The sequence below is a fragment of the Notolepis coatsorum genome (genome assembly GCF_963971535.1).
Source record: "Notolepis coatsorum genome assembly, chromosome: 3".
NCBI classification, from domain to species: Eukaryota; Metazoa; Chordata; class Actinopteri; order Aulopiformes; family Paralepididae; genus Notolepis; species Notolepis coatsorum.
Genome location: NC_140167.1, coordinates 162,618,239 through 162,633,311, shown reverse-complemented (window position 1 = coordinate 162,633,311; position 15,073 = coordinate 162,618,239). Strand labels below are relative to the sequence as shown.

Here is a 15,073-nt window from a genome sequence, read left to right as displayed (position 1 = left end):
CTGTGAGAAACCTGCTCTGTGAGAGACCTGCTCTGTGAGAGACCTGCTCTGTGAGAGACCTGCTCTGTGAGAGAGACCTGCTCTGTGAGAGAGACCTGCTCTGTGAGAAACCTGCTCTGTGAGAGAGACCTGCTCTGTGAGAAACCTGCTCTGTGAGAGAGACCTGCTCTGTGGAGAGACCTGCTCTGTGAGAAACCTGCTCTGTGAGAGACCTGCTCTGTGAGAGACCTGCTCTGTGAGAGAGAGACCTGCTCTGTGAGAGAGAGACCTGCTCTGTGAGAGAGAGACCTGCTCTGTGAGAGAGAGACCTGCTCTGTGAGAGACCTGCTCTGTGAGAGAGAGACCTGCTCTGTGAGAGACCTGCTCTGTGAGAGACCTGCTCTGTGAGAGAGAGACCTGCTCTGTGAGAGAGACCTGCTCTGTGAGAGAGAGACCTGCTCTGTGAGAGACCTGCTCTGTGAGAGAGACCTGCTCTGTGAGACCTGCTCTGTGAGAAACCTGCTCTGTGAGAGAGACCTGCTCTGTGGAGAGACCTGCTCTGTGAGAAACCTGCTCTGTGAGAGACCTGCTCTGTGAGAGACCTGCTCTGTGAGAGAGAGACCTGCTCTGTGAGAGAGAGACCTGCTCTGTGAGAGACCTGCTCTGTGAGAGAGAGACCTGCTCTGTGAGAGACCTGCTCTGTGAGAGACCTGCTCTGTGAGAGAGAGACCTGCTCTGTGAGAGAGAGACCTGCTCTGTGAGAGAAAGACCTGCTCTGTGAGAGACCTGCTCTGTGAGAGAGAGACCTGCTCTGTGAGAGACCTGCTCTGTGAGAGACCTGCTCTGTGAGAGAGAGACCTGCTCTGTGAGAGAGAGACCTGCTCTGTGAGAGAGAGACCTGCTCTGTGAGAGACCTGCTCTGTGAGAGAGACCTGCTCTGTGAGAGAGACCTGCTCTGTGAGAGACCTGCTGTGAGAAAGAGACCTGCTCTGTGAGAGACCTGCTCTGTGAGAGAGAGACCTGCTCTGTGAGAGAGAGACCTGCTCTGTGAGAGAGAGACCTGCTCTGTGAGAGAGACCTGCTCTGTGAGAGAGACCTGCTCTGTGAGAGAGACCTGCTCTGTGAGAGACCTGCTGTGAGAGAGAGACCTGCTCTGTGAGAGAGAGACCTGCTCTGTGAGAGAGAGACCTGCTCTGTGAGAGAGAGACCTGATCTGTGAGAGAGAGACCTGCTCTGAGAGAGAGAGACCTGCTCTGTGAGAGACCTGCTCTGTGAGAGAGAGACCTGCTCTGTGAGAGAGAGACCTGCTCTGAGAGAGAGACCTGCTCTGTGAGAGACCTGCTCTGTGAGAGAGAGACCTGCCCTGTGAGAGAGAGACCTGCTCTGTGAGAGACCTGCTCTGTGAGAGACCTGCTCTGTGAGAGACCTGCTCTGTGAGAGAGAGACCTGCTCTGTGAGAGACCTGCTCTGTGAGAGACCTGCTCTGTGAGAGAGAGACCTGCTCTGTGAGAGAGAGACCTGCTCTGTGAGAGAGAGACCTGCTCTGTGAGAAACCTGCTCTGTGAGAGAGACCTGCTCTGTGAGAGAGAGACCTGCTCTGTGAGAGACCTGCTCTGTGAGAGACCTGCTCTGTGAGAGACCTGCTCTGTGAGAGACCTGCTCTGTGAGAGAGAGACCTGCTCTGTGAGAGACCTGCTCTGTGAGAGACCTGCTCTGTGAGAGAGAGACCTGCTCTGTGAGAGAGAGACCTGCTCTGTGAGAGAGAGACCTGCTCTGTGAGAAACCTGCTCTGTGAGAGAGAGACCTGCTCTGTGAGAGAGAGACCTGCTCTGTGAGAGACCTGCTCTGTGAGAGACCTGCTCTGTGAGAGACCTGCTCTGTGAGAGAGAGACCTGCTCTGTGAGAGACCTGCTCTGTGAGAGAGACCTGCTCTGTGAGAGACCTGCTCTGTGAGAGAGACCTGCTCTGTGAGAGACCTGCTCTGTGAGAGACCTGCTCTGTGAGAGACCTGCTCTGTGAGAAACCTGCTCTGTGAGAGACCTGCTCTGTGAGAGACCTGCTCTGTGAGAGACCTGCTCTGTGAGAGACCTGCTCTGTGAGAGAGACCTGCTCTGTGAGACCTGCTCTGTGAGAAACCTGCTCTGTGAGAGAGACCTGCTCTGTGGAGAGACCTGCTCTGTGAGAAACCTGCTCTGTGAGAGACCTGCTCTGTGAGAGACCTGCTCTGTGAGAGAGAGACCTGCTCTGTGAGAGAGAGACCTGCTCTGTGAGAGAGAGACCTGCTCTGTGAGAGAGAGACCTGCTCTGTGAGAGACCTGCTCTGTGAGAGAGAGACCTGCTCTGTGAGAGACCTGCTCTGTGAGAGACCTGCTCTGTGAGAGAGAGACCTGCTCTGTGAGAGAGACCTGCTCTGTGAGAGAGAGACCTGCTCTGTGAGAGAGACCTGCTCTGTGAGAGACCTGCTCTGTGAGACCTGCTCTGTGAGAAACCTGCTCTGTGAGAGAGACCTGCTCTGTGGAGAGACCTGCTCTGTGAGAAACCTGCTCTGTGAGAGACCTGCTCTGTGAGAGACCTGCTCTGTGAGAGAGAGACCTGCTCTGTGAGAGAGAGACCTGCTCTGTGAGAGACCTGCTCTGTGAGAGAGAGACCTGCTCTGTGAGAGACCTGCTCTGTGAGAGACCTGCTCTGTGAGAGAGAGACCTGCTCTGTGAGAGAGACCTGCTCTGTGAGAGAGAGACCTGCTCTGTGAGAGAAAGACCTGCTCTGTGAGAGACCTGCTCTGTGAGAGAGAGACCTGCTCTGTGAGAGACCTGCTCTGTGAGAGACCTGCTCTGTGAGAGACCTGCTCTGTGAGAGAGAGACCTGCTCTGTGAGAGAGAGACCTGCTCTGTGAGAGACCTGCTCTGTGAGAGAGACCTGCTCTGTGAGAGAGACCTGCTCTGTGAGAGACCTGCTGTGAGAGAGAGACCTGCTCTGTGAGAGACCTGCTCTGTGAGAGAGAGACCTGCTCTGTGAGAGAGAGACCTGCTCTGTGAGAGAGAGACCTGCTCTGTGAGAGAGACCTGCTCTGTGAGAGAGACCTGCTCTGTGAGAGAGACCTGCTCTGTGAGAGACCTGCTGTGAGAGAGAGACCTGCTCTGTGAGAGAGAGACCTGCTCTGTGAGAGAGAGACCTGCTCTGTGAGAGAGAGACCTGATCTGTGAGAGAGAGACCTGCTCTGAGAGAGAGAGACCTGCTCTGTGAGAGACCTGCTCTGTGAGAGAGAGACCTGCTCTGTGAGAGAGAGACCTGCTCTGAGAGAGAGACCTGCTCTGTGAGAGACCTGCTCTGTGAGAGAGAGACCTGCCCTGTGAGAGAGAGACCTGCTCTGTGAGAGACCTGCTCTGTGAGAGATAGACCTGCTCTGTGAGAGACCTGCTCTGTGAGAGACCTGCTCTGTGAGAGAGAGACCTGCTCTGTGAGAGACCTGCTCTGTGAGAGACCTGCTCTGTGAGAGAGAGACCTGCTCTGTGAGAGAGAGACCTGCTCTGTGAGAGAGAGACCTGCTCTGTGAGAAACCTGCTCTGTGAGAGAGAGACCTGCTCTGTGAGAGAGAGACCTGCTCTGTGAGAGACCTGCTCTGTGAGAAACCTGCTCTGTGAGAGACCTGCTCTGTGAGAAACCTGCTCTGTGAGAGAGAGACCTGCTCTGTGAGAGACCTGCTCTGTGAGAGAGAGACCTGCTCTGTGAGAGAGAGACCTGCTCTGTGAGAGACCTGCTCTGTGAGAGACCTGCTCTGTGAGAGAGAGACCTGCTCTGTGAGAGACCTGCTCTGTGAGAGAGATACCTGTTCTGTGAGAGAGAGACCTGCTCTGTGAGAGAGAGACCTGCTCTGTGAGAGACCTGCTCTGTGAGAGAGATACCTGTTCTGTGAGAGAGAGACCTGCTCTGTGAGAGAGAGACCTGCTCTGTGAGAGAGAGACCTGCTCTGTGAGAGAGACCTGACTGTGAGAGAGAGACCTGCTCTGTGAGAGAGACCTGCTCTGTGAGAGACCTGCTCTGTGAGAGAGAGACCTGCTCTGTGAGAGACCTGCTCTGTGAGAGAGAGACCTGCTCTGTGAGAGAGACCTGCTCTGAGAGAGAGAGACCTGCTCTGTGAGAGAGAGACCTGCTCTGTGCATTAATCCAAAGTTAAAGAGAGGATTCTCTCTCTCTCTCCTAATGGAAGCGGTATCAGTCCAAATGGTTCCTGGATCTGAACAATAAATGTTATTGAGATTTTATTTATACGCAAATTCAGTGTACTTTTCCAAGTTTAAAGTTGCACAATGTAGCTATAGTTGGGGGAAATACATTTAGAAAATTGGAAATGGATGCGATCCATCTCCAATTTTGTCTGAAGCGTGTCTGAAGCGTGTCTGAAGCGTGTCTGAAGCATGTCTGAAGCATGTCTGAAGCGTGTCTGAAGCATGTCTGAAGCGTGTCTGAAGCGTGTCTGAAGCATGTCTGAAGCGTGTCTGAAGTAGGGCTGGGCGATAAAACGATAACGATAATTATCGCGATATATTTTAACCCTTTAATCGCCGTTGACGCTGAAACACGTCATTCCCCGCCATGCTCATTCTGCTGTTGACGCTGGACAGCGTCTTTGATATCAATATTTCAAAAATCTGTGATCGAAATCATATTTCTCCCCCGGAGACATGAGATGTACTGGTGGCCTATTCTTTATTCCCAGCGGAAGAGTGCTGCCGCGGAGCGGAGCAGCAGAGCTTGCGGCATTATGTAGCCGTAATCCCCGATGTTTTTCATTCGACGCTTAGCTCAACTGGTATGCCGCCGTGCTGTGGAGCCTGCGGTGCGGTTGGTCACAAGTTCGAATCACTTCAATTTTTTTTTTCTTCTTTTTTACGTTTATCATCTCTCGCTATAAACGTGCATTCTTCCGCTGGTTAAGTTTAGGCATTCTTTCGGAGTTGGTTAAGGTTAGGGAGGGTTAAGGTTAGGCATTCTTTCGGAGTTGGTTAAGGTTAGGGAGGGTTAAGGTTAGGCATTCTTTCGGAGTTGGTTAAGGTTAGGGTTAAGTTAAGGTTAGGCATTATTTCGGAGTTGGTTAAGGTTAGGGTTAAGTTAAGGTTAGGGAGGGTTAAGGTTAGGCATTATTTCGGAGTTGGTTAAGGTTAGGGTTTGTCACAGAGAATGCCTGTCTGTCTTTCTTGAAGTGGAGGATGCAGCCTATTTCCGTACTGCCGCTCTCTCGCGCTGCCGCGGTCACATGGGCGTCATGGCCAATCAGAGAAACGCGACGCACTCTTCCGCTGGGAATAAGCTACACGCGTACTGGTGAGCCCCTATCAACTCTCTAACGGTTCAAGAGCGCCATCTGGTGGCCGATTGGCCTGAACGCCCAGGGAAGAAACAGGAAGTGGAAGCTGGTGCTCATTTCAATTTGGTCCGATCACTCGCTATAGGTCCCGGGACTCGATCTCGACACAATGGATAGCGATCCGTTGCCAATAACTCGATAAACAACATGATTTGGACGTATATACTATTATACAACCTGGAAATGGATCGGGTATTTCTACATCCCATAATAGAAAAACTTCTGTTCCACGCTCATCTGCCAACGGCGAGAGGAAGCTACGGTGAGTTTCAGCGTTATTTTCTAATGTCTTCTATACTAACTGCTATAATGATCATATCACCCACACTAGATGAATGATATAACGTTGCCCACGGAATTATAAACGACCCCCCGCCCATCCGGTCATCATCAGATCATACGTAGTAACTTTTAGAACCACGTCCAGTTGACATTTTTTATCTCGCGCCGATTGCTATCAAACTATTTCATCATCAATATAATGCATTTGGGGCTATAAATCACGTTCTGGAGAAAGCTGCAGAAAACGATAAAAACATACTTATACTTTAGACCGTATTTTAGTATGAATATGTGAATGAAAAAGTATAACGTTGCTACACCCTGAACAATAGATATAGGACGTTGAATGGGCCATAGTAATGTCAATTTAGCAATACAATTTAAAAAGTTATAGCCCTGCAAATAAGGGGAACTTCTCCATGTTAAATAGGGCTGGCGAGGGATGGTAAATTATGAATTTAACCCCGGCGATCAAAGTGTTAATAATCGATATCGATTGATTAATAAAAATCAATAATTTTTTATTTATTTATTTTACCTGCAACAGGGCAGTTTTAAAACCAGAGACAGTGGACAGACTTGTCTTTCTTGCCTGCAACTTAACACTTTGATCGCCATGGTTCAAATTCATAATTTACCATCCCTAGCCAGCTCTATTTGTCTATGGAGAAGTTCCCCTTCTTTGCAGGGCTATAACTTTTTAAATTCTATTGCTAAATTGCCATTATTATGGCCCATTCAATGTCCTATATCCATTGTTCAGGGTGTAGCAACGATATACTTTTTCATTCACATATTCATACTAAAATATGGTCTAAAGTATAAGTATGTTTTTATCGTTTTCTGCATCTTTCTTCAGAACGTGATTTATAGCCCCAAATGCATTATATGCATGATGAAATACAGTTTGATAGCGATCTGTGCCAGATAATAAATTTCAACTGGAGGTACTTCTAGAAGTTACTACGTATCATCTGATGATGACCGGATGGGCGGGGGGTCGTTTATAATTCCGTGGGCAGCGTTAGATGATTCATCCAGTGTGGGTCATATGATCATCGTAGCAGTTTATATGGAACACGTTAGAATATAACGCTGCGACTCACCGTGGCTTCCTCGCGCCGCTGGCAGATGAGCGTGGAACAGAATTTTTTCTATTATGGGATGGAGAAATGCCCGATCCATTTCCAGGTTGTATAATAGTATATACGTCCAAATCATGTTGTTTTTTTGAGTTATTTGCACCGATCGATGTTCACTGTGTCAAGACGGAGTCTCTCTAACGATAGCGAGTGCCCGGACGACATATGGATGAGCACTTCTGGTTCGACGAGTCATTTCCTGTTGGCGATCTGCCGATCTGCCACCAGATGGCGCTCTTGAACCGCTAGAGAGTTGAGTGGAGCTTTGCAGTATATCTCAGGGCCCCGGAGGGGAAATATGATTTCGATCACAGATTTTTGAAATATTGATATCAAAGACGAGTTACGGCGTCTTCGGCAGAATGAGCATGGCTAGGAATGACGTCTAAACACGTCATCGGCGATTAAAGTGTTAAAGTAATGGCTTTGCTTGTCCAAATGACAATACTGACCAAATTGAGATTTATTTTTCTCTTGTCCATTTATTTTGTTTGCTTTCTAATTTAAAATAGTTTGAAACCGTCTGTACACACATTCTTTTTATTTATTTTTTTAATACTTATAACAATATCGATATCGAGTGATATGATAACATTATCATATCGTTATCGTGATATCATTTTTGGCCATATCGCCCAGCCCTAGTCTGAAGCATGTCTGAAGCATGTGAAGCAGGAGATGAAGCATGTCTGAAGCGTGTCTGAAGCCCTCGCTCGACATTTACCACAAAAACAAGCATCTTCTGAGGTTAACGCTGTTCTTACATATTAAAAAATGGAAACATAACAAGAAGTAGGATGTAATCGATGAATCAACAAAGTTTTCTAGTCGATTTCGTTGACTATTAATAGATTAAAGAACCGCTTTAGTCCTACAGTGTTCCTCACCAGCAGGTTGACCCGGACGGTGACCACCACCTTGAGCCAGGGGGGGAACTTGGAGATGATCCTGGTGATGAAGGAGGCGATGGTATCTCCATAGTCTGGCTTGTGGAACTCGGCTTCGTTCAGCCCGTCTATCAAGATGATGTGGTCCTCCTCTGGGATCTTCCTCTCTGGACACACACACACACACAGAACGATGAGGGGATATACTCTATCATCTATATAAATCTCAAATAAATACACATATGAGACCATGGAGGCCAGGAACCTCTGTCTGAGAAGAGTTTTGTTGTTGATATGGTTTTTTATAGAATCCTATATTAACACTTTGGCTGCCATGGGTTAAATTCATTATCAACCGTAGGTTGCCGGCTCTATTTGTCTATAGAGAAAGTCCCCTTCTTTGCAGGGCTATAACTTTTTAAATTGTATTGCTACATTGCCATTATTAGGGCCCATTCAAAGTCCTATATGTATTGTTCATTGTGTAGCAACGTTAAACTTTTTCATTCACATATTCATAGTAAAGTATGGTCTAATGTATAAGTATGTTTTCATCTCTTTCTGCAGCTTTCTCCAGAACGTGATCTATAGCCCCAAATACATTATATTGATGATGCAATACAGTTTTATGGCAATCAGCGCAATATAAAAAATTCCAACTAGACGTACTTCTAGAAGTTACTACACGTCATCTGATGTTGACCGGATGGGCTAGGGGGCGTTTATAATTCCGTGGGCAGCGTTATACCAATCATCTAATGTGGGTCAAATGTTGATAATAGCAGTTAGTATCGAAGACGGTAACGTTACACGCTAAAACTCACCCCAGTCTCCGCGCGCCGTTGGGCGATCATCGTAGAGTAGACATTTTATCATTATGGGATGTAGATTTACCCGGTCCATCTCCAGCTTGTATAATGGTATATACGTCCAAATCATGTTGTTTATCGAGTTATTGGCAATCGATCGCCGTGTATTGTGACGAGCTAGAATGCCGGGACCTATAGCGAGTGCCCGGAAGTAATACGGCCGTCCAGCACAACCTCTATGGCACTTCCTGTTAAGCGATTGCGCCGATCGGCCACCAGATGGCGCTCCTGAACCGCCAGAGAGCTCAGTGGGTCCTCCTGGTGGATCTCAGGCCAGCGGAGGGGACATATGAATCCGATCCCAGATTTTTGAAATATTGATATTAAAGACGCTGTAAAGCGTCTTCGGCAACTTGAGCATGGCCGGGAATGACGTGTTTAAGCGTTTCCCGGCACCCAAAGTGTTAAGATAAGATAAGATATTCCTTTATTGATCCCTTGGGGTAAATTCGGTCATCATAGCAGCACAAGGGGGAGGGGAGGTACAGATATGGACAGGGTAATAGTAGAGACATAAATATAGGCAATACAATTTGATCTGAATATAGAAACATGACAATTAACATAAAAAAATATGAGAAAAATAAACCAAGTGTAAACAAAGGTGAAGATGAGGGTCTGTATTCCCCATCGGTTATAATATACGTTACTCTCAATAAATATAAAAAAACACATTTTGAATCTGAATATATACCTACCAACCAACTTCTACTGAAGGAAATAACAGCAACATTATACTGGAAGCTTCTCTAGGGGATGGTGGGGTCCTCTGACCTTGTTTTGAGAACCACCTCTCCATTGTATGTGGAACTCTCCTTGACAACGTGAGACGGAGTACAGTATGACTGCAGAGCACCGCAGGAGAATTCGCTGAAAAGGGCAAACACTCCAGAATAGCTAAATAGGTGGCCTGCGGCCCTGGAGACACTCCTGCACAGAGTCCGCCCGCAGGGGGGTAGACTCTGACACTGCAGGATTAACATTTCTATCATAACAGCTCCACTCTATATTCCACCAGCAGCGGTGGTGCAGTGCTTAATGAATGAACATGAACACACACACTGCTGCGAGCCCAGCTCAGCCTAACTGCAGCGCGCTGTTGGAGCCCCTTTTAAAACAGAGATCCTGTAGTATTTCCGTACAGACCCCTCACCGTACAGATACCTCACCGTACAGATACCTCACGTAAAGACACCACGCTATAAAAAAGACCCCTCACCACAAAGAAGACCCCTCACCGTAAAGAAGACCCCTCACCACAAAGAAGACCCCTCACCACAAAGAAGACCCCTCACCGAAAGAAGGCCCCTCACCACAAAGAAGGCCCCTCACCACAAAGAAGACCCCTCACCATAAAGAAGACCCCTTACCATAAAGAAGACCCCTCACCATAAAGAAGACCCCTCACCGTAAAGAAGACCCCTCACCGTAAAGAAGACCCCTCACCATAAAGAAGACCCCTCACCGTAAAGAAGACCCCTCACCGTAAAGAAGACCCCTCACCATAAAGACCCCTCACCGTAAAGAAGACCCCTCACCATAAAGACCCCTCACCGTAAAGAAGACCCCTCACCACAAAGAAGACCCCTCACCGTAAAGAAGACCCCTCACCGTAAAGAAGACGCCTCACCGTAAAGAAGACCCCTCACCGTAAAAAAGACCCCTCACCACAAAGAAGACCCCTCACCGCAAAGAAGACCCCTCCCCGTAAAGAAGACCCCTCCCCGCAAAGAAGACCCCTCACCGTAAAGACCCCTCCCCGTAAAGAAGACCCCTCCCCGTAAAGAAGACCCCTCCCCGTAAAGAACACTCCACATTGCACTCTGATACTAAATAGTCTTATACTAAATACTAATCACAAGCACTGTGGAATATTCATTAGAGGAATATGACAGGGATCTGACAGGAATCTGACAGGGATCTGACAGGGACCTGACAGGGATCTAACAGGGATCTGACGGGGATCTGACAGGGATCTGACAGGGATCTGACCTGAACGCCGCTCCCTGTCAGAATGTCAAGTTGTATTTGCTCTGTGATGAAACAGAGTGAGACACCGTGGCTGACTGAGCACACAAACCTTTCCTCTCAATTATTGTTTCTGTCCCTCACGGCTCCTCGCTAATATATATAATATATATATATATGTAATATATGTAATATACAGGCACCCATCGCGTTGTACTCTAAGGGGTCTTCAGAGGCACCCCATCACGTTGCACTCTAAGGGACCTTCACAGCCACCCCGTCACGTTGCACTCTTAGGGTTCTTCACAGCCACCCCGTCACGTTGCACTCTTAGGGACCTTCACAGCCACCCCGTCATGTTGCACTCTTAGGGGCCTTCACAGCCACCCCGTCACGTTGCACTCTTAGGGGCCTTCACAGCCACCCCGTCACGTTGCATTCTTAGGGGCCTTCACAGCCATCCCGTCACGTTGAACTCTTAGGGGCCTTCACAGTCACCCCGTCACGTTGCACTCTAAGGGGCCTTCACAGCCACCCTGTCACATTGCACTCTAGTGGGGCCTTCACAGGCACCCTGTCACGCTGCACTCTAAGGGGGCTTCACAGCCACCCCGTCACGTTGCATTCTTAGGGGCCTTCACAGCCATCCCGTCACGTTGAACTCTGAGGGGCCTTCACAGTCACCCCGTCACGTTGCACTCTAAGGGGCCTTCACAGCCACCCTGTCACATTGCACTCTAGTGGGGCCTTCACAGGCACTCTGTCACGCTGCACTCTAAGGGGGCTTCACAGCCACCCCGTCACGTTGCACTCTAGCGAGGTCTTCACAGCCACGTTGCACTCTAGCGAGGCCTTCACAGCCACCCCATCACGTTGCACCCTGTCATGTTGCACTCTAATGGGTCACAGCCACCCCATCACGTTGCACTCTGAGGGGCCTTCACAGGCACCCCGTCACGTTGCACTCTGAGGGGCCTTCACAGGCACCCCGTCACGTTGCACTCTGAGGGGCCTTCACAGGCACCCTGTCACGTTGCACTCTGAGGGGCCTTCACAGGCACCCCGTCACGTTGCACTCTGAGGGGCCTTCACAGGCACCCCGTCACGTTGCACTCTGAGGGGCCTTCACAGGCACCCCGTCACGTTGCACTCTGATGGGCCTTCACAGGCACCCCGTCACATTGCACTCTGAGGGGTCTTCACAGCCACCCCGTCACGTTGCACTCTGAGGGGCCTTCACAGGCACCCTGTCACGTTGCACCCCGTTACGTTGCATCCCGTCACGTTGCACCCCGTCACGATCGACAGAAACACTTGATCCTCTGGCAAAAAAAAATAATCCACGTTGATTTAAGTGCAGGGAGAGCAGCGAGGTATGTACTGCATACAGAACAACCAGCGAGGAAGATTGGATGGCTTATCACTTACACACACACACACACACACACGCACACACACACGCCTCATCAAGAAGAAGCTATTCTACAGCAACAAGGACTGTTACGTGAGCGCTGTTGATCTAAATCAATTAGACAGGCCTGTACAGTGCGACATATATATCGCACGTGCTACAGCAACAGCGGTCTGTGCGATGGATGGATTTACTTCAGTAGCACTGGTGCAATAGGGATTCGGTTCATATAGATACTCTTATTTTGAAAATCCTGTAGCGGGTCTCATTTCTGCCCACGCGCAGCTCCAGCTAGGCTCCGAAAGCTAGCAACGTTCAGGTGCATATGATAATCTTATTTTGAAAAAACTCTTGTGACAACTCGACGAGTCATATCCGCCCTATCCGTGCGCCTTCTGCAAGCAGAGCAGCGCGTTGGTCGGTTCACTCGGTTGGTGCGCACTGAACTGCTGCGTTAACACAGCAGTGCGCCTACACGTCCCGAAATAAGTCCGTGGTGGGTTTTTTTTCTCGCAACGGGTCAAATGCATCTACATGCTTTGCACCGTCGCCATTCCTTTATGCGCACATCGCCCGAAATTAACGTTTATGTACCATTACAATCACTACAACGTTAGCAAGCTAACAAGCTAATCCTGATCACAGGCAGAGCCAGCAGACACAGTGTGGACTGGGGAAAGGGAAATGGGGGGGCACTCTCTCCCCTTCCCTGTGTGTGTGTGTGCGTGCGTGCGTTTGGAAAGATGATGAAGTCACTAGTCAGGACAGGAGTATATTATAGTAAACTGAGGATGGACAGATAATGTTGATATTCAAATATAAACAAGTTTCGAGAGGAGTGGAAGTTTGAAGACAGACTAGACTACAATATGATGCGGGGGTGGTGAGTTGAAACAGTGTGTGTGAATGAATGAATGAAAACTTTATTTAACAGATTGCAGAATGGGTACAGTACAGTACGGCTCAATACACACAATTGTTAAGGGGATGCAGACCTGAGAAAGACGTTTGTCTTGTTTACATCAGGGTCCCCCATTGTGTGTGTGTGTGTGTCCCAACCGACCCCACTTCTATGTTTCAATAAATTATTTGCATTTAAAACTATTAACGCTGACTCATTCCTTCAGTCCACTCAAAATTATGCTAATATTCCTTATGTTGTTTATGATATTAATTGAAAATAGCATATGAGAGTATCATAGTAATAATAACACATGGCGATATACTAAATGACAGCCAAACATGGCACTGCAACTAAATAACACAAATACAATAGGCACATTTGTGACTGTTACAAATATAACACGTTTTATACTTGTGCTACAAGATTTTGGCCTGTGCTACAAAACTATAAACCTCTGTAGCACCAGTGCTATGTGCAAAAAAAGTTAACGTACAGCCCTGTTAGAGCTGGGCCGTTAACGGCGTTAACGTGCTGCGTTAACGCTTTACTAGTATCGCGCGTTAATATAATTAATTAAAATGAATATAATTATAATTATATATATATTATATATATATTATATATATATTATTATATATATAATTAATATATATAATTAATTATAATTATTATAATTATAATTAACGCATTAATCTAAAAAAAAAAGCTAAAAAAAAAGGAAAAAACTTTTTTTTTTACCTTTATTTACCCAGGGTAGGTTCGCTGAGCACAGATGCTCTTTTTCAGGAACGCCCTGCTTCACATTCACACAGTTCCATTCACACCTGGGAGCTGCCCAGTACAACCACAGTTGACACCATTGGCCACTGAGCAACTCCACTGGAGCAGTTGATTCAAGCCATGTCACATAGTTCAAGTTTGAAATGATTCTTTCTGTTTTGCTCCTGAGAGTGTGCTAGATAATGTACTGTACTGGTAATATTATTTATTTGTGTTAACTTCTGAATAAAACAACTTATTAAACACAAGTACATCTTATTGAACAACCAATTATCATAGCAAAACAGCTTTTTCAAACAGTCTGTAATGCATTTTGGAAACGGGAGATGGGCTCATGGTGTAATGGGCCACCTGGCCTGAGAAACATAAGGAGGAAAGAAAAAGTAAGGACTTACTTCTGGTAATTATTTGGGTAGAACACACATATTTTGAATGCCTTCGGCAGTTTTTTTTTTTTTTTTTAGCCATTTTAATCTAGATTAATCTAGATTAAATCCAGGATTGCAGATAGATTAATCTAGATTAAAAAAATGTATCTATGCCCACCTCTAAAATCAATACAATATCACAGCATCAACAATGCTTCAACGCAAATCAATTACCTGGGCTGCACACGGCGCCCCCCCCCCACTGGCCTGGGGCCAAGACCGGTGCACTCTCCTCATGCCGTTCACCCTCCTCATGCCGTTCACCCTCCTCCTACCGTTCACCCTCCTCATGCCGTTCACCCTCCTCATGCCGTTCACTCCCCTCCTGCCGTTCACTCTCCTCATGCCGTTCACCCTCCTCATGCCGTTCACCCTCCTCATGCCGTTCACTCTCCTCAGGCCTAACAAAATTAATAGTTGGTTTCAGGTTGGTTGTCAGTTTGGCCATGGGTAGGTAGGGAATTTATTTTATTTTATTTTTTTATTTTATTCTTTCCCACGGCGACTATGGATAGGGAATTTCTTTATTTAATTAAAATGTTCACAACAACATGGATGCATGTACTCTGCCAGCATGTTTAATATCCATAATACTAAATGTTTGACTAAGATTTCTATGAAACTTTATTCTTTTTTTTTTTTTTTTTTTAAACTCATAAAATATATTGGGTCGCACCTAAATCGGCAGGGTCGGTCGGCAACCTGAAACCAACTATTCATTTTGTTAGGCCCCATGCCGTTCACTCCCTTCCTGCCGTTCACTCTCCTCCTGCCGTGCACTCTCTTTGTGAGGAACGTGGACGTTCTCTTATCTGGGGTGACCTTACTGTGTGATGCAATCTGCAATCTGCAGCTTGCCAGACCTCAATGTTCCCGAGCAATATCCCCTCAAGTAGAATCCATAGAGTCTCTGGGACGACTAATTCTTCAGTTTATAAAAAAAAAAAAAAAGTCCTTGGTACAAACCCTGGTCTATATGCTATGAAACAAACTATATAACATAATGGTAAATGGTAAATGGTGCATTTATATAGTTCTTTACAATTTTGTTCCTCACA

General features: G+C 47.2%; 1 protein-coding gene across 1 annotated transcript in view; it reads right to left on the bottom strand.

The window, feature by feature from the left end:
* The window catches only part of tanc1b (tetratricopeptide repeat, ankyrin repeat and coiled-coil containing 1b), a gene marked incomplete at its 5' end in the record, with an annotated part of 277,345 nt that overhangs the window by 94,185 nt on the left and 168,087 nt on the right, over positions 1 to 15,073 (bottom strand). Inside the window, one exon of the mRNA XM_084311419.1 lies at positions 7,656 to 7,822. Within this exon, the coding sequence (XP_084167545.1) occupies positions 7,656 to 7,822 (167 nt within the window). The remainder of the gene's footprint in view (positions 1 to 7,655; positions 7,823 to 15,073) is intronic.